This window comes from Giraffa tippelskirchi, chromosome 6 (genome assembly GCF_054371585.1).
Source record: "Giraffa tippelskirchi isolate mGirTip1 chromosome 6, T2T-mGirTip1v1.2.pri, whole genome shotgun sequence".
Classification (NCBI taxonomy): Eukaryota; Metazoa; Chordata; class Mammalia; order Artiodactyla; family Giraffidae; genus Giraffa; species Giraffa tippelskirchi.
This window is the reverse complement of record NC_137280.1, coordinates 47,460,299-47,479,983: the sequence shown is the minus strand read 5'-3', so window position 1 is coordinate 47,479,983 and position 19,685 is coordinate 47,460,299. Positions and strand designations below refer to the sequence as shown.

Genomic DNA, 19,685 nt, shown 5'->3' with positions numbered 1-19,685 from the left:
TTGCATAAAACTTCCTTGCTGCGATGGCTGGGGATCCTCAAGTTCACAGAAACAAGACCAAGGAGACAGTGTAATCACCTACAGATACTCTGAATAATCTCTGCTCTTGGCCCCCGCTCTGGTACCAGCATTTCTTCTCTGAAAGATAGCATTGGTCCATATTGTTAGAAGGAAAAAATCTAATAACTGACTGAAATGTGAGGGTATTAAAGCAGCGAACCCAAACTATTTGATACCAAGTTTTGAAGGCTGTAGGTATTAACTGCTAAAACATTTTAAATGGAAGATAGATTTTCCACTGGGCTTCCCAGGTAGCTCAAATGGTAAAGAATCTGCCTGCAATGCAGGAGACCTGGGTTCAGACCAAGTGTGAACCTGCCTGGTTCAATCCCTAGGTCAGGAAGATCCCCTGGAGAAGGACATGGCAACCCACTCCAGTATCCTTGCCTGAGAAGTTCCATGGACAGAGGAGCCTGGTGGACTAAAGTCCATGGGATCAGAGAGTTGGACACCACTAACACACAGATTTTAATCCTGAATATAAAAAACCACAGAAATACAAATTCCAAAAGCCATCTCAAATAACTTGCACACTGCCAGCAGTGTCACAAAGATTCTATCCCACACAGAATATACCTTACACAACTAGTTTCACCCTTTAGATATTTCAGGACAACTGTCACAGAAGTTTCCTCTAGATTAGAAGTTGCCTTCAAGAAAAAGAGGCTACACAGTGAAGCCTGATGCTCCATTCATCTATGCAAAATTCACTGTTCGCTCATACAGAATGGCTAGGAAAAAAGTACTTTACATATCAATGATGTGCCCAGATCACTTGGGTTTTTTTTAGGATTTGTTAGAGTAAGGTGACTCTGATGGGGACGAGAAGAGTTCGGTATGCATAAACAGGTTCTGTCAGTTCAGTTGCTCGGTTGTGTCCGACTCTTTGCGACCCCATGGACTGCAGCACATCAGGCTTCCCTGTCCATCACCAACTCCTGGAGCCTACTCAAACTCATGTCCATCGAGTCGGTGATGCCATCCAACCATCTCATCCTCTGTTGTCCCCTCCTCCTCCTGCCCTCAATCTTTCCCAGCATCAGGGTCTTTTCCAATGAGTTGGTTCTTCGAATCAGGTGGCCAAAGTATTGGAGTTTCAGCGTCAGCATCAGTCCTTCCAATGAACATTCAAGACTGATTTCCTTTAGGATTGACTGGTTGGATCTCCTTGCAGTCCACCGTTCAAAAGCATCAATTCTTCGGCGCTCAGCGTTCTTTATAGTCCAACTCTCACATCCATATATGACTACTGGAAAAACCATAGCTTTGACTAGATGGACCTCTGTCAAGATGATGTTTATTCCACCTTAACTTCAAGGACATTCAGGTAGCTAGCCCGTTACCAACAGAATCTAATAACAGCCTTTTTAAAAAGAAGCCCAATTACACTTGATGTCTCAGCTATTCCTTTATAGAAAACTACCTGCTTCAGTTTTATTCTAATAAAAATAATATGATTCCATGGCCCCCCTTAACTTTTTATCAGGGAGCAACATGGCAGGGAGAAGGGTAATCCTAAAGCCATAAGGACTTGGGATAATTTTACTGAATTGAAACATTACCCCCAAATATATATTTAGGGCAAAATCAGGTAAAGTTTAGGACAGGCACTCATTTTTCACTTGAAACTGTTTTGAGTGGCAACAAAACAACACACTCACTGAAGTCCTGCTTTGCCTGTGCCGGGTGTTGTCCAATCATATAGCAGCTTCAAAAAATCACCCTGGGTGTCCGGGTTGAATGCATGTGCCTACCTCATTGCTTTGGTATCAGCAGCATTCTAATCTCACAGGATAACTTTACCAGTGAAGTCATCAGAATATGTTAGTCTATGTTTGGTGTTTCTCCTAGGAAGAACTGTGTTTGTCATACCTTCCACGTAAGGAGTTTGTGTTTTCACAACACATTGCATTTCAGAAAGACTTCTTTATGAGTGTCCCTGATTCTACTAAACTGTTATTTTTTACACTCAAAGCATCATAAACACATTTCACTTTTGAGAGTAGATTCAAAATCATAATTTATGATTTGTCTGGTATCTATAAAAGATACCTCATTAGAAATGTTTATGTTACTAGAATGAGTCCTTTCTCAAAACCTGCAGTTTTGCAAAATTTACTTATATATTTTTCACATGCTTTTAGAAATTCTTAATTTAGCAGTGGAGAGACAATGTCATGTGATGTAGCAAAGTCATTTAATTTAGGATTTTATCTTAGACTTTTCTAAATCCAAACTCCTGTTAGTTTTAATGTGATTTTCATCTCAGTAAATCATATACAGGTCGACTTAAAGTAGAATAGCCTATACTCTTTCCCTAGAACTTTCCTCCACTGCATGCATTACTGTTATCCCTGCGTGTGAAATCCTTTCATGGCTCTTGGCCACAGCCAAGATAACCTGAGCTTGCTCTCCATCCCTAATAATAATTATGTCCTATATAATTATTATTATTATCCTTTCTCCTTGGTAGAAGAGTGACTGGACCAACTTGGGAAGGATTGGCCTCTTTTCCCTCTGACGCAGGTTTTCTTCTGTTGCAGACTGGATTTGAGAACCCTCCCCTCCAGAGACAGGCTGCCGCTTCAGGGAGCGGGAATGGAGCTGATTCTGAGCCAGCTCGCCATGTCTTCTCCTTTTCCTGGTTGAACTCCCTCAATGAATGATATTCATTCCAACTGCTGCACCTCTGTCTGCCTGGCTGAGATACTCAACAGGCAGCAGGGACCCAGATAAAACTAGGATCACGTAGATGACAAAAGGGACCTCTGAATGGCATTTCTACCAAAAATACCCTTTAATTCCAGATGACTTAGCTAACACATTGAGGGAGAACAATGCTCTGAGGAGAAAGTTGCAGAAAAGCATTGGGGAAAAAGGAACTTGATTTTATGCAAATCTTTTATAGTGTGGGAAACGTTATGAAGGCTGTGTAGGTGTGGTATGTGTGTGTGTGCGTCAGTATCAAGTGGCAAGTGTTGAAAAAAGTGGGCACTACACTCGTCTCTAATAGGCACTGGCTTTTGTTCTGATATCATAGTAGCCCTTATTCTCTTTCCTCTTAAACAGTGCAGGTGGTCAGTGAAATTCAGTGTTAATTCAGAAGTGACCGATTTATCAATATATGGATAAAAGGTAAATCATTGACCAAAGATATGAGATGCTTCACAAAGCTTTCCTCTTTTCCACAACAGATGTCGCTGGATGGATATCCAGAAATGTTGTCTCTGGTGACACTTTCCTAGTCCAGAAGGCAAAGGCCAAGGACATTTCTTGTGACATTTTTCTAATCTTAGTTTCAAATATGCAGATATCACATACTTTACCTGAAAAAGACTTTTCAACAGGAACCGTCTACTGTCTCATGTATCCACTGAGGCACCAATCTGAACTATAGAGCAACTGCATGTATTTAAATATATATATATATATATATACACACACACACAATACACATTATACTTGTACATATATATGTATTTAAATCATGTATTGTGCCCCCATAACACCTCATTCAAAACATAAGTTTTGTAAAGTTAAGTTTTAACTTTACTCTGTATGAACTCTTAAATAAATGCTGTTTTTAACAACTTAGTCTTACAATGATTTATTGTGTTCATATCATTGTATTAATCCATTAGTCAAGTGAATTTAAAGGGTCTCAAGGGAATAAGCATCTTCATACATCCAAATTGATTTTGAAATGTTAAACACTTGATTTAATTTTTAAAGTTATAACTAAACTACCAAAAGCAAGTGCATTGTAAACTTTATTAGGAGTACTATTGATTTTAGAAGTGCATAGAGATAGTTTATATTCCTAAGAATTAAAGAGATTAGTGTTGGCATAGACATAAATGAGGTGTTTGTAAAGTTATTAAAGTCAAAATGTGCTTTATAAGAAAAATGTTCCCAAGGGGCACATTACAGCAACTACATTTAGTTGTTTTAAGTGGAGAGGTTATTGTTTCTCCTATTAGAAGACAGCAATGGAAAATAGCTTAGAAAAGAAAAAACTTAATGGTACCAAAGTAATAGTTTGGTAAAGTAGACCTTTCTCATAGAAAAAAAAACAATGCAGCATTTTGGCCCTCTAAGTGGAGGGAAGCCTTGCCACAACCATTATCCTCTTTTTCCTTTCTTCCTTTCCCGCCCTCCCCAATTATGTCACATCTTATGACAAATCAAGGGGTTTCCCTGGTGGCTCGGGTGGTAAAGAATCTGCCTGCAATGCAGGACACCCGAGTTTGATCCCTGGGTTGGGAAGAACCCCTGGAGAAGGGAATGGCAACCCACTCCAGTATTCTTGCCTGGAGAATTCCGTGGACAGAGGAGCCTAGCAGGCTACTGTCCATGGGATTGCAAAGAGTCGGACACAACTGAGCGACTAACACTTTCATGAGCGACTAATACTTTCTATAGTTAATCAGGGTTGAATATTATTTCTGTTATGAATTAATATTTCATTTATAGAATTACCAAGCCTCAGAACTGCAAACGACTTTCTAAATTATTGAACTCAACCTCAGAGGGGTAATCTGAGTGCAGAGATGAGTCCAAGGTAGTTGCAGGATTTGTGTGAGCCACTGACATATGTTTGTGGTTTTAGCAGAAAATAAAAATGCCAGGAGTTTTGTTTATTCTTGTGTTGATGTCAGTTTGGAGGAAGTAAGGAGCTCAGTTTTCCCCTGTGAGCATTGGAGAGGAAAAATAAGGTCGTGATTACCTTTGCAGCTTTTATTAGAAATATAAATATTCAGCATTCTCTTACAGAGCCAGATTGATCAAGGATTGGAAAGATGTTTTAATACTGAAACGTTTACAAGGAAAAATTGGTTCAAAGAGCTTACATACTTTTGTCTCACCCACCCTAGAGAATGATATTCTTTTTGGCTAAAAATACAATAAAATCAGTATGGTGACTTATGTCTACTTCAAAACATTTTCCCCTGGGTCTATACTCTCTATAAAACACTATTAAAGACACCTGGAAGTAGAAACTAGAAGTAAAGGACGCAAATTACATATTGTCGCTGTTACTGCATATGAATACACTGTGTGCATGCTAATTAAGGAGTCGGCGCTCTTGCTGTACATCCTCTACATCTCAACCTATATAAAAATAAACAGATGGTATCAGAGCAATGCTATGGTATAGAATACTGTATTTTTATTTTTTTGATTTTTAAATTCACTTTTGTGCTAAATACAGAATCTTTTCAGCCAAACGCACCGTTTCATTTCCCAGCAATGTCCAACAGTTTCCTGTTGCTATGAGCTTGCTGCGCTAACTGATCGGCCTTGGTCATTTCCAAGACTTCTCGGAGGAGGTGGAAGGTGAGATCCAGGGAGATGGGAGGTTCCTGGGATCGCCTCTTCCTGGCGGCCGGCGCCTCCTGCCGGCTGCCGAGGGCGTTCTCCGTGCCGCGGTCCGCGGGACCCGCTGGGCTGTCGAGTGGGCGCCGGGGCTGCATCAACGCTCGGAAAAAGTTGGCGGCCACCTTGTCCGGAGAAAGGCGACTGCTGCTTCTGCTGGCGAGAGGCGAGGCGGCGGGAGAGAGCGCGGCAGCCCGGGCCTCATCGAGGTTACCCAGGCGGAGGAAGTATTCCTCCCCAACGCGGAGTAGGGCGGGCAGAACCTGGGGTTCCTGGGGCTGCGGCTGCAAGAAACTCAGGGGCTGGGGGTGCTGCGATGCCTGCCGGGCACCCGGGATGGGCCCCCGGCTGAGGAGGGCCCCGCATGGCGGGGAGGGCAGCAGAGCCACCAGCAGGACGCCCACGGACACGAGCAGCGGCAGTCGCATGATAGGGGGCGCTAATTGCGGCACAGAGGTGGGCAGAGGGCGGAAAGAGAGAGAGAAAAAAAGAGTTGATCAGAGTTGAGCTCCACTGGGAGTCTTCGCGCAGGACGACACCCACAGACCCAGCTCCGGGCACGGGCGGAGCACTGTCCTTGGTGCTGAAGCACCCGAATTAGGACTTCCAGAGTTGGAGTGAGACCGAGAAGGGGAGCAGCTTGGAAGGGCAGGGTGCAGCACCAAGACTCAGTCCCGCGCCAGGCTGGAGTGACTCTCCTTACGAGACTTACTTAGGGAGGGTCCCCAAGTTCCCTGTCCAACGATTCCCCCAGACCAATTCCCCGGGCTCTAAAGAAGACCCGCAAATTCGTGGTCTCAAGGGCTCTAAACATTGCCCCCTCCACATGACCCCACCACCACCCTTTCCGGATGTTTCAGCATTTTTCTCCAAACTGAGAACCGCTGCCTCTTCTTCCTCTTTTCCCATCCCTGCCCTCGGTTCTCTCCGTGGTCGGGATGGATGGGGGCTCGTTTACACGGACAGCGAGGAATAACTGCCAGTTCAGGTAACGCTGAGCAGCCGTCTAAGTTTGCTTTTTAGCATCCCAGCTACTATGTATCGGAATCTTGTGGCACGGGCGCGCGCGCACACACGCACACGCACACACACACACACACACACGCGCGCGCGCGCGCGCCTAGGAACAGCCGGCAGCGCGGCGCACACCCTGGCAGCTCAGGCAGTGTAAAGTTGGAGGCGCAGTTCCGTCTAGGCGCTCCCTACCTTCCGAGGTGCTTCTGCAGGTGAGCGGGGCGCAACGCTTCTCTGCAGAGGAAGTCTCTGGGGCTTTTTTTCAGGGGTTCTCTTCCCTTCTCCTTTCTCTTCCCACTCTGTTCTCTTCCTCTTCTCTTTCTCTTCTGTCTCTCCACGGACGTGGGCTCTGAGTTTCTCCACACCAGACAGAGCCTGGGAGGGGATTTTATAGTGTCGACCCTCTTCAGAAACCACGCAGCATTTGCCTAATAAGCTGACGCTCTCTTGACAGCTGGATTGCGCGCTGCCTCTGCTCCTGCATAAATCAGGGCCCTGCCCGGGAACGAGGGGCAGAATTTTTGCTATCTCAACACTGAATCTCACATCCAATTATATCAACAGATATTTATCGCCTCCTTGATGACGTCAACGAGCCCTAAAATGGAAGGGCTTCTTATGACTTGTCCATTGACAAAAATTCTTGAATGAGATTTCCCAAGTGTGAAAACATACTGGCCTCTTACTAGGAAAGGCCAAACGGAAGGTCAGAAAAGAGAGTGAATGGGAGGGGAGAGAAGGGGAAGGGAAGTCTTATCAACACACAGTCCTGTGATAGGGGGTAACTCTGGACATTCCCCTCCCTTCTCCCACCTAACTCCTCTGACCTGCTGTGTCAGGCAGCACCTCAGCATCTGAAAATATCCCTCTGTTAGAGACAAAATGACCCATTACCTTTCTGCCTGGAAAAGAATGAAGAACAAGGAGATGGGATTAAAGGGACATCCAGCTTTTAAAGCTCTATATGCTTTATCCTCTCAAGAACAGATAAAGAAATTATGAGTCTGCAGAGGTAAGACCAAGAAGTCTCTTGAAACACTGCTCAAGTTTTTTTAAATGGTGCAAGAGCTACTCCCATGATGAAGAGGCACAAACCAGAATCAGCAAGGGGTGCAGCAAAGATTTTAAGGTTTCCCAGAATCTCACTGTTCCTCCTTGGTCTCTTCTCTCAGACTCTGAAATTAACTGTGGACCTTTCTGTTCCTAAATTAGAGAAAGGGCCAGTGAAAGGTAACTGAGTTAAACAATCTTTACCTAGTCTCCTTAATGCAAGCCCAATGATAGAAGCATCCATTCTAACTTCCGATTCTATATTGGGAAAGACTTAAACTGCTTGATTATAGGGATGAATTTATCAGTTACATGTTTTCACTGATGAATGTTGAGGCTGTAAAGATGATAACCTCATTCATTTTACTTCCAAATCCTATTAACATCCATGACAGTGTCCATATCAGGAGTACCCAGGTTGTTGTTGTTGTTTTAATTATTTCTTTTTCTAAAGTCAAATGTGCTGCATGGGAACCTGATAAATACATAAATGCTCTCTGGCACTATCACAGAATTGAATGCCTATAAAACCACACTAATATTTCAAAATAAATTGGTATTATCATATAGGTGGGAGGTAGTTAACCTCTAATTCTGCAATTTTTTGTTTGTTGTTTAGTCGCTAAGTCATGTCTGACTTTTTGGTAACCTTGTGGACTGTAGCCTGATAGGCTCCTCTGTCCATGGGATTTTCCAGGTAAGAATACTGGAGGGGGTTGCCATTTCCTTCTCCAGGGGATCGTCCCAACCCAGGGATTGAACCTGCATCCCTTATGTCTCTTGCACTGGCAGGCAGGTTCTTTACCACTGAACCACCTGGGAAGCCCAACATATTATGCAGTTCAAAATGCAATTCCAAACTCTAGTGTGTATGATTCAATTCAGCTTCTAGATAACCAGAGTTGTTTATCATAAATTTTCTGTTCCTCGTTTCTGGTTACCTCTGCTTATTCCTTTGTAGCTAACCTGACAAATGATGCAATGCATATTTCAACTCCCATTTTTGAGTCTATACTAATTCACAATTGCTCCAAGAAACAAAAGGAAGGTAAAAAGATAAATTCTGGCTGTTTCCAGAGAAGTCAGTGCATAGCTGGGTCACTGCACTATGTAATGGACTTTTGACATAAGAGAACAAAGAAAGAAATGTGTCTTCTGGGGAAGATGTGAGTTGTTACAGAAGATCATAATTATAAAAACTAGTTGAGCTTTTAGAAGAAAACTGTGTTTTATGTTGGTAAGAAAATAATCTTTCTTTGTCCCCACTGACATATTTCAGCTTGGGTATCAGTCTAGAGGTGAAAATAGGTTTGGAAGGGGAAGGTGAGGTAAATGAATACACAAGTAGAACTAGGAAAGGGAAAGACCACAGGTTTAGTTGGGAAGACCTGGGAGGTTCCTCCAGAGAAAGTGAAAGTGTTGGCTGCTCAGTCATGTTTGATTCTTTGTGACCCCATGAACTGAAGCCTGCCAGGGAATTTCCCAGGTAAGAATACTGGAGTAGATTACCATTTCCTTCTCCAGGGGATCTTCCCATGCCATTTCCTTCTCCAGGGGATCTTCCCAACCCAGGGATTGAATCCGTGTCTCCTGCATTGCAGGTGGATTCTTTACCATCTGAGCCACCAGGAAAGCCCCATAGAAGACCAGCTTATTCCAGGCTTTGACTGGCCCCAAACCTTTTGAGATCTCTCTCCTCTTTGGCCATATGTAGGATGCTGTTTTAGTATAGCTCCCTCAACACTGTCGAATCCTTGCTGGGAGATTTTCCTTGAGCAAGTAGTTGGCTGGGGACAGTAGCTCTCACTAGGGGTGAGGAATAAAAGGCCTAGATCTCAGTGGAGGAGTTGTGAAGAGTAATCCCTACTCACCACAATTTAACCAGAAGTTAGATCTCACCAAATCACTGAGCATTCACATCAGAAATGACTAGAAGAAATCACTTGGTTTTAATGAGAGCCAGAAAGGTTAACTAACATGAAGTCATTCAGCTTATGACAAAAGTCAGAATTAGAACCCCGTTCCCTTGACTACCCGCCTGTATTATCTCCATAATATCACAATACCCTTTGAACTTCCTTTTCCAGTAGAGACACAAGAATAAATTAAAATGAGAAGATGAATCTAAGTGAAGCAACATGTTCACACACCAATCCTGAGTTACCTTTTCTTAGACTTTCCGTATGTTAATAAATCACCTAAGGCAAGAGAGCACAAAGATGCCCTGAGCGTGTTGATGCCCAGGCCCCAACCTCTGTGCACGCACTGCAGTGTACCATTCAGCTGAATCTCATCACTGTCACATGAGGTTTTCACGTGCACTGCCAACTTAAGATGCATTAACTTGATTTTTCCACCTTAGTTTACCTTGGAAAAAAAGATCTTTTGATAAAGTACAGAGCTTATGTGGTTCTCAAAATAATGACACAAATGTGTGATTGCAGAAATAACATGCTGCAAGAGGACTTATATGTACAGAAAACTAAATAGCCAAGCCTGTAAAAATTAACCACTGACAGAGTCAATGTTACATGTAGGAGTAACTTCTTGAAAGGAGTCACTGGAGAACCAATTTAAATGATTTCAGAGCCTAAAAACAAGCCAAGAAACATGGGCACAAAACAGGGATTACTTCATGCTTCCAACCATATTTTTCAATAAGAACATATTATAAGGTATAGTTAAATTTTAAAAGGCATGGCACAGCAGTTCAATGAGTAATGAAATATTAGGAATAATAGATACCTGCTGGGCATATTTCTGCCATCTGCATCTCCCTGACTTTGAGAAGATCCCAACACATGCTTCTATTAGCAAAGTTCATAGCAAATGAAGACAATCTCCAGATTTGTTAACTGAAACATTTGCTGAAATGAATCTACCATCTCCAATGACAGCCTTTAAAAATGCCAAGGGTGGATAGGTAGTTTGGTAATTGTAACTTCCACAGGTAGCACTAGGGAAAGGACCTCAAACAGCACAAGTATCTAACTGCTTCACCAGTAACTGTAACTTTTATTAATCTCTTCTGATTATCAAAGGCATTCATTCTCCTTACAGGAGACTTAGAAAAATTGGAAAAATATAAAGTAGAATACAAAATCCCTCACATTCCAGAATATATAGTCTCCATTAATATTTTGTTGTTTTCTTTGAGACTTTTCTCTGAGCGCATACATTTTATGTAATTGGATTAAGACTGTGTGCCTAATTGTGAATTTCTGCCTAACAACGACAATTCCTTCTCCTCCTCTTAGAAACTTAAAAGTTAACTGGCCGGAGGAATCTTCCCACCCCTGTTTCCTCAGTAACCACTCCATATCCTTGGCTCCCCTTCCTCAGCTGAACTTTTGCAAACCCTTTACAGCCACTTCCTCTTCTATGCTTCTTCAGACACCACTTCATCTTTCCTGCTGTCCGCATTTCAGAAGATTATTAATCTCTTCCACCTGCTTACAGTCTTTACCTTGTTCTCTTCATTTGTGGTTTATGCTACCATTTAAATGAAGTCTCAGGGCAGTGTCTGGGGGTGTGTGTTGGTCAACATGAATGTATTTGGGAAGACCTCTCAAAATGCAGAGTGGAGAGTATATTGGAGGGGCAAGGAAGTGGGCAAATGAGTTATGGTCTTTGGGTCACTACTGCTAGGCCCCTACAGAATGAGTATCACACGCCAGTGGTGGTGGGAGCTGTACAAGACAATGGCAGGGTCTCCTGTGGATCGCTCCAGGAGCCCAGGGCACTAACTGTGGGCAACCACACTCCTGTCCCAAGGCTGGTGATGGTAAGGCTTCCTTTCATTTCCCCATCAGTCAACAGATCTCTCAGCAGCCAGAAATCATCACTGGGTGCCTTACCTCCTTCCCTCAGAAAATGGAATATTACCATTCCCAAATGTTTGTTACCTGTCCCTTTATTTTTCCAGAAGTTAGGTAGTAACTGACCCTGGGGAGATGACTCAGAGCACTGGAAAGGGGACAGGTTTCTGCTTCTCTAACAAGCCCTTGTCTTGATAGACATGACTGACCTTTCTATTTACATCGTACTACATCAGATTCTCTGTTTTAGGCTCCAGATAATGGATGAAGGGCAGTGAGAGGATGTGTGTGAACTTTCTGTCATGAAGGGCAATTTGCAGGAACTAATCATCTTACAATAGTTGGTCATAAGAAAGAAATCCATCAACTCAGCATCCTAATTAGGTATTTATATTCATGAACATTTCTTGACTTTAAAGAAATTTTTGCCAAACAGCCCTCCTAGGAATGTTACCAGTGTTACAATGGGGGAAAAAGGAGGGGATGTTTAAAGTTTTGGGTTTTGTTTTTAACATGTGTTTTCATTTACTTGGCTGTGTCACCTGGGATTTTTAGCTGTGGCATGTGAACTCAGTTCTGTCATATGGGAACTGACCAGGGATGGAACCCGGGCCCCCTGCGTTGGGAGCTTGGAGTCTTTAGCCACTGGACCACCAGGAGGTCCCTATTTACAGGAAAGTTACACGCATTTTTTACTGAAACATTTTCTAGTGTTTAAAAAATTTTATTCTGAAGTGTAAATCCCTAAGTCTTTGGCCTCTGCCAGGTGTATTTGACCACAGAGCGTGTTCATTCATCGTGAGACAAGTTGGGAGATGCAATAAGCGAAGACATTTTATGAGTTCAGCTATACTTACTTTCTTTACCATCCATATTTAAGTCCATGATTAAAGCTGCTAATATTTTACTTCTTCTAGGGGGATAATTTCAAAGGACACATTTCACCCTTGAAGAGAGTGTTTCAGGGTATAGACACAAGTCTATTTCCAGTATTTCTGAGGATCACCTGCCAGGGGAGGGATCACTTTACAGAAAGGAGCTGCTGAGCCCTCCCTTGCTACTCATGAAACAGACTGTTTGCACACTTCTGGTCAGGGGAAGGAGTTGGTCTCTACAGTAATTTAGCCCAGGGAAATCTGTGAGCCCACCTTGCAAAGGAGGACCTTCTTCAGGTGTGAAAAGGCAGAAGTTTCCTAGACAAATTGCAGTTAGTGATGTCAAGTTTTTTCCAAAAGGAAATTTGATTACTCAAGAGGCAGTAGGCAACGAGAGATGCAGGGGTAGATAAAGACAGGCAGCCAGTACTCAGGAGCTGTGGATCTCAAAGATGTTACTGGCTCTGGTTTCAGACCTTTTGTGAACCTTGCTACAGGCTCTACTCATCTCCCGAGGCTTCTGTCAACCATCTGCGGAAAATGTCATGTTAGCTTCCAATATGAAATCTACAGTTAATTTTTCATGTGTGTGTACTTGTTAATCTGTCTTGCAGCTTGCTGTGAGCTCACTTCCCACTTCTTTGTAACTTCTAGTACACTGCTTACACAGGGTGTGTGTTGGTTCTCAGAGACTGACTATGTGTATCCTACCTAAGAGAAAGGCTGAGACTTCCCCGGTGGTCCAGTGGCTAAGACTCCATGATCCCAATGCAGGGGGCCTGGGTTCAAACCCTGGTCAGGGAACTAGATCCCACACACTGCAACTTAAGATCCCGAATGCTGCAATGAAAATCCCGCGTGCTGCAACTGAGATTCGTCACAGACCCATCACAATGTTTAAAATAAACATTTAAAAAGAGAGAGAAAGGCTACCTCAGTTCAAGGTGGTCTCATAACTCTAAGTCAACGAGCCCCTGAAAGGAGGGTAGTATGAAACCTATGTGTGGGAAAGAAAGGATCTGTCTGATTTGCTACATTCACTGTTCTCTTTTGCATAAAATTTGGAAATGATCTGAACAACAGCATTCTCAGGATAATGGAAAAGATTTAACAGCCTCAAGCTGCAGTGAAGTTTAACGTTCCTATTCATATAAAGTTAAATATAGATACATATTTGAGCTCCATTTCATTTTCCAACTTGTTTTCTTTGTACTTTAATTCTTAATAGCTGTGAAGTTCTGCCCTGTGCTAATGTACTTTTATCTTCCCAGCAACAACAATAATTGCAACAAAGTAATTTTTTTTTAATTTTCAAAGAGAAGTAAAATTATATAATCTGATAGATTTCTTTTATAAAAAGAGTTATGCAGACTTTTGAGGCAGAATACCATATCTGATTCCTTTTTATAAAGTTATTCATTCTAATATCTTTATATGAAGATTTCACTAAGAAATAAGCCTTGCAAACAGAATAAAGCATTTACCTGACTCTCCCTTCCTAAGAGAGATACACTAGATTTCTGAGCATGGTAGCTGTCACATATACCTCAATACAGTTTTTACTCGATTACTTTCAAGTTGGGTTGATCTTGGACCTTTATTTAAAGTTTCCAAACTTATTTGTCAAATCATTCTAAAATGCCAGTTTCTCTGTTTTCTTTTAGGGTTGTGGAGTGAAATGAGACAGAATATAAGAAGCATTCAATGAACACTGCACATCTGTTGCTAGGCTAACGCTGCTGCTAAGTCGCTTCAGTCGTGTCCGACTCTGTGAAACCCCATAGACGGCAGCCCACCGGGCTCCCCTGTCCCTGGGATTCTCTAGGCAAGAGCACTGGAGTGGGTTGCCATTTCCTTCTCCAATGCATGAAAGTGAAAAGTGAAAGTGAAGTCGCTCAGTTGTGTCTCTTAGCAACCCCATGGACTGCAGCCTACCAGGCTCCTCCATTCATGGGATTTTCCAGGCAAGAGTACTGGAGTGGGGTGCCAACAACCTGGCTGCTATTTCAGTTGGAGACAGTGTTTCTATCCAGTCTCAGCTCCGCAGAGCCTAGAACTATGTCTGGTATTTATTAGGCTTGATACAGGTCTATTAACAAAATAAAATAAGTATAATCACTAAGCTTTTCTTCTTCTAATACTGGAGGCTTTTTGATATCCAGCTCATCTAAAAAAATTTTTTTTTTAATTAATAGACTTCATCTCCTAAGAGCACTTTCAGGTTTATAGAAAAATTGAGCAGAAAGTACACGGAATTCCCATATACTCTTTCTCCTCCAACCCTCCTCCTGTTCAGTTCAGTTGCTCAGTTGTGTATGACTCTTTGTGACCCCATGGACTGCAGCACACCAGGCCTCCCTCTCCATCACCAACTCCCAGAGTCTACCCAAACTCATGTCCATCGAGTCAGTGATGCCATCCAGCCATCTCATCCTCTGTCATCCCCTTCTCCTCCTGCCCCCAATCCTTCCCAGCATTAGGGTCTTTTTAAATGAGTCAGCTCTTCGCATCAGGTGGCCAAAGTACTGGAGTTTCAGATTCAGCATCAGTCCTTCCAGTGAACACTCAGGACTGATCTCCTTTAGGATGGACTGGTTAGATAGCCTTGCAGTCCAAGGGACTCTCAAGAGTCTTCTCCAACACCACAGTTCAAAAGCGTCAATTCTTTGGCGCTCAGCTTTCTTTACGGTCCAACTCTCACATCCATACATGAACACTGGAAAAACCATAACCTTGACTAGACGGATCTTTGTTGGCAAAGTAATGTCTCTGCTTTTTAATATGCTATCTAGGTTGGTCATAACTTTCCTTCCAAGGAGTAAGCGTCTTTTAATTTCATGGCTGCAGGCACCATCTGCAGTGATTTGGGAGCCCAGAAAAATAAAGTCAGCCACTGTTTCCCCATCTTATCTGCCATGAAGTGATGGGACTGGATGCCATGATCCTAGTTTTCTGAATGTTGAGCTTTAAGCCAACTTTCTCACTCTCCTCTCTCTTTCAACAAGAGGCTTTTTAGTTCTTCTTCACTTTCTGCCATAAGGGTGGTGTCATCTGCATGTCTGAGGTTATTGATATTTCTCCCAGCAATCTTAACTCCAGCTTGTGCTTCCTCCAGCCCAGCGTTTCTCATGATGTACTCTGCATATAAGTTAAATAAGCAGGGTGACAATATACAGCCTTGACGTACTCCTTTTCCTATTTGGAACCAGTCTGTTGCTCCATGTCCAGTTCTAACTGTTGCTTCCTGACCTGCATACAGGTTTCTCAAGAGGCAGGTCAGGTGGTCTGGTATTCCCATCTCTTTCAGAATTTTTCACAGTTTATTGTGGAAAATTAATCTCCTCCTGTTAGATTCTATTATTTTTTAATATATATTTTTATTTTTAATTGGAGTTTAATTGCTTTACAATGTTTTGTTAGTTTCTGCTGTACAACAACATGACTCCGCTATAAGTATACATATATTCCCTCCCTCTTGAGTCTCCACTCACCCATCCTACCCCTCTAGGTCATCACAGAGCACTGAGCTGAGCCCTCTATGCTATGCAGTTGTTTCCCAACAGCTATTTTACATGCAGTAGTCTATATATGTCAGTGCTATTCTCTCAGTTCTCCCACCCTCTCCTACACCTCTGTGTCCACAAGTCCTATTATTAACATCTTGTACTGATGTGGAACATTTGTTACAACTGATGAACCAATATTGATACACAATTTTTAACTGAGGTCCACAGTCTCCTTTGGGTTCACTTTGTATTGTACATTCTGTGAGTTTTGACCAATGCACAATGGCACATATCCACTGTGACTACATCACACAGAATCATTTCACTGTCCTAAAAATCCCCTGCACTCCAGCTATTCATCTTTCCCTCCCTCCCTCCCTCCCAACCCCCCACAATCACTGGTCTTTTTACTGTCCCTATAGTTTTGCCTTTTCCAGAATGACATGAGGCTGGAATCATACACTACGTACCCTTTTCAAACTGGCTTCTTTCACTTTGCAATATGCATTTCAGGTTCCTCTCAGTCTTTTCAAACAAAGGTACATTTTTACTTAAGAATAGCAATATTCACCTTGAGAAATGTCCACTTGACTGAGGATGCTCTACTTAATAAATAAATGTCTGCTGGCTTAAGGATTATTTCCGTGTTGAAACTACTGTTCCTAACCTAATCATTTACTGACTTAACTGAAAGCAGGTGCACTCACAGGGGGACTCTGCATCTTAAAGAGGGGTTAAAAACAACCATTAACATTGAAAATTAATATAAAAATACAAGGATATATACTTCTCTTTTTCATTCCAAGAGCAGTAAGTCCCTCTCTTCCTGGTGAGAGCCTCCATTACCTCACAAGGGGCTATGGACCTGTCAGGGTCTCCAGATAAGACCTGGATAACAAGGCACAATGACAGAGGATTCATTTTTTCTTCTCTCTACACCCTAATTGCTTCTGGGGAACCTTACTATCATTCCATTTGTAGTCTCTGCTCTAAGATCAGGCAATAGCAAATAATCATTCATAATACATTTAAAAACCTCTTTTATTTATCTTCTCTCTCCCTGATCAAGCCCTGGAGGATTCCCCCTTTTCCCAGATGGGAGAGAGGGTGGGAGGGGGTGGCATCAGCGCAGGCATGGCTGGGCCACCTCCCCGCCTTCCCAGAGTCCAGCTGCAGACCAGCCTCTTTGTCTTCATGATACCATCCTGTTCCACCAGATACTCTGAGAAGCCCTTCAATTTCCTTTTACCTTTTCTTAATGTTTACACCTTTCAAGCACAAACAGTATGTCTCTCCACTGGTCTAAATTTAGAAAATGCACAAATCTATTTGGATCTTTCAGTGCTTTCTTACAAGCCATCTCCCTGGGCACTTGAACTTTTCATAGGGCTTTTTCTGTGGAGACAAGGAATGAGGAGGCTCTTCAGCAAACCCCTGAAGCTGGGTCGTCTGGGTTTCTCTCTAGGGTTGCTGTTTCCCTCCTATCCCACTTCCCTGTCTAATCCCGGGGGGGTGGCTCCTGACTAGACAACACAGTACCACAGGGACCTCCATCCCTAATCATGGTTTCTCTTGTTTACACTTCTAGAAGTACTGCCCTCTTCATCTCTAATCCTCACTGGAACCCTATAGGGAAGTAGATGTTATTATTACATTCCATAGATGCAGAAGCAGAAGCTCAGAATGGGCAGGTAACTTGGCTGATGTCCCACAGCTGGTACGTGGAGGGATCCTGGGACCCCCAAGAGCTCCTCCTCTCTACCCCATTTCTCTCACTCAGGACTCCCAGGAGCTCTGGGAAGGGGTGGGGTGTCGACACATGCTTCTGAAAGTACCAGCACCATATTTATGCCATGTTCCTTAGCTGTCTCCTTCCTCAGCACTAAGTGCCAGGTGTGACTGAGGAATATCATACTGTTAAGGCACACATCATACAAACGAGAACACTACCCAAAATGCCTAAGCTCAGTGCGAACAGCCTTGGAAACTTACCCAGGCATTATATACAGTCATTCTGCTGTTTGCTTTTGGTTTTTTCCTCCTTAATTTTAATCCTCACATCTCTTCTTTATAAACTATGCCAAATATTCCACTCTGTCCATCCTTTGCTGCCATCCCCAGAGCAATTCACACAATCTACTAATAAATGGCAACCCACTCCAGTATTCTCGCCTGGGAAATCCCATGGATACAGAAGCCTGGCAAGCTACAGTCCATGGGGTCACAAAGAGTTGGATATGACTGAGCACCCATGCATACACTAAAAAATGTGCTTACCCAGGTCCTCAAAATAGGTTCCAACCTCTCCATATCTCTGGGCCTTGAAAACATTTGTGTAGTTTCTCCTTCTATAATGGAAGTTATAGGCTGATGTTTATGCTTCACATCAATTTCTAAATTAATATTTGCTATATCATCTTGCTAATTGATATGTACCTTTACTGAAATTTCAAATCAGCTTTTTGAAGTGGGAGGAAGGCAGAAAGCAACTTGCAAATTCTATGCATAATGAAGTAAGGAACAAGCTCCCATAATGAAGACAAACAATTATACAACATTTGCATGATTCTTTTTTCTCACAACATGAGACAAGACACGGTAGCTGATTAGCACGCTGCCTTTGCTGCGAGTCTTGCTTCTTCTTTCCCCTCCATTTGGTAGGATTCTCAGAGCCAAGAGCAGGTCACACTGCTTGGTCAGAGTATTCCAATATTATCTTGGGGCCTGATGGGCAGTCAAGACCACCCTGCCAACTTCAGCCTGATGCAGACTTCTTACTCTGTGACTACCCCGGGGTTGTGTCCTGCAGCTCATATACGTGTGCTCCGAGTGAGGCCCCCATTCAGGTTTCTAACCACTGAACTCAACTGGCCTGAGAGGACTGAGAACAGTTCTCACTAGTTCCTAGAGTATTTCCTGAGCATCTACTATGTCTCACCTCTGCAGTTGGCGCTAGAGATAAAAATGAACAATGAAAACCCCTGCTGCCCTTGAGATAGTCACTGCCCACCAAGGAAGACATGTTAGCAACAATGACATGTATGGTGAGTGCTCTGTGCATACAAAGAAGGGAGTCCACTCTGATGGGGGGAGGGGGCAGGGAGGGTTCGGGAAGAGCTCTCCAGAGCAGGCAATACCTGAGATGAGACTGGAAGGAAGAATAGGAATGGTCAACAAGCAGAGGAAGGGTGGTCGCTGCAGACAAGGTGGCCTCAGATGGAAAAGAAGCAGAGCTGGAAGAATGATTCAGTATTTCAGGAATGAGAGGCAGTTTCCTGTACTGAGTGAAAATGTGCAGAGAGGAAAGAGCCCCAAGGCAACGTGAGAGAGGTCAGTCGATAAGGGCGCACTCCAAAGGACTCTGAACCTGACATGTGATCCTGGGCTAATGGAGTCAGTGAGACTTTAACAGGGAGATGACAAGGAAAGATGTGTATTTCAGAGAATACTCTCAGGCTACCTGGACCTGATGGATATCAAGTAAAATGATTATGATAATGAACGCTTTGGGTGCCTGCTGTGTGCTGGGCCCAGTGCTAGAGAAGACACCAGTGAGAAACCCTACAATCAATGCAGGCAAGCTTGGATCTGTCCACAGTGCCTCAGAAGCTGTCACAGAGCCTGTCAGAGAGTCTTCTCCGATTCAAATCCCAGACCTATGACTTCATAGTTGTGTCACTGGGTAGGTCATGTAACCTTTCATGCCTCAGTTTCTTCATCTGTGAAATGGGGCTACTAGTAGGACTCACCTCATAGAGTTATACTGTGAGGATTGAGTTGTATGTAAAGCTCTCAGCATGGCTCTGAAACAGAAAGCGCATAGCATTTGTTCTCACTGTCTCAACTACGACAGGGGCTTGAGGTGGAAGCTGTGGCCTGGAGAGACATTAAATGTGAGAAAAGGCGGGGTGTAGGATAGAGGGGGGAAGTCCAAATGAGTCTCATCATTTTGTCCTGGGCGATGAGGCAGACGGTAAACACAGCAG

General features: G+C 43.1%; 3 protein-coding genes across 8 annotated transcripts in view; 1 reads left to right on the top strand and 2 right to left on the bottom strand.

Annotated features, from left to right (window-relative positions):
* Positions 1 to 3,650, top strand: part of TRIM55 (tripartite motif containing 55) — a 59,171-nt gene extending 55,521 nt beyond the window's left edge. For both annotated transcript variants that reach the window (XM_081503276.1, XM_081503277.1), the window contains one exon: positions 2,604 to 3,650. In XM_081503276.1, coding sequence (XP_081359402.1) covers positions 2,604 to 2,726 — 123 coding nt within the window. In that variant the 3' untranslated portion in view covers positions 2,727 to 3,650. The remainder of the gene's footprint in view (positions 1 to 2,603) is intronic.
* PDE7A (phosphodiesterase 7A) overlaps positions 1 to 19,685 on the bottom strand; it is a 600,339-nt gene that overhangs the window by 416,413 nt on the left and 164,241 nt on the right. The window lies entirely within an intron of this gene.
* Positions 5,209 to 9,489, bottom strand: CRH (corticotropin releasing hormone). 3 transcript variants are annotated; one of them, XM_081503320.1, is made up of 4 exons: positions 9,372 to 9,489; positions 7,278 to 7,352; positions 6,643 to 7,048; positions 5,209 to 5,875 (listed from the first exon to the last, which is right to left on the bottom strand). In XM_081503320.1, the coding sequence occupies exon 4, from the start codon at positions 5,862 to 5,864 to the stop codon at positions 5,298 to 5,300; it is 567 nt and encodes a 188-aa protein (XP_081359446.1). In that variant the 5' UTR covers positions 5,865 to 5,875; positions 6,643 to 7,048; positions 7,278 to 7,352; positions 9,372 to 9,489; the 3' UTR covers positions 5,209 to 5,297. The 3 variants fall into 3 exon arrangements, with proteins under 3 accessions (XP_081359446.1, XP_081359447.1, XP_081359445.1); XM_081503321.1 differs by having other exon boundaries at positions 6,643 to 6,945; XM_081503319.1 differs by lacking the exon at positions 7,278 to 7,352 and having other exon boundaries at positions 6,643 to 6,945; positions 9,372 to 9,467.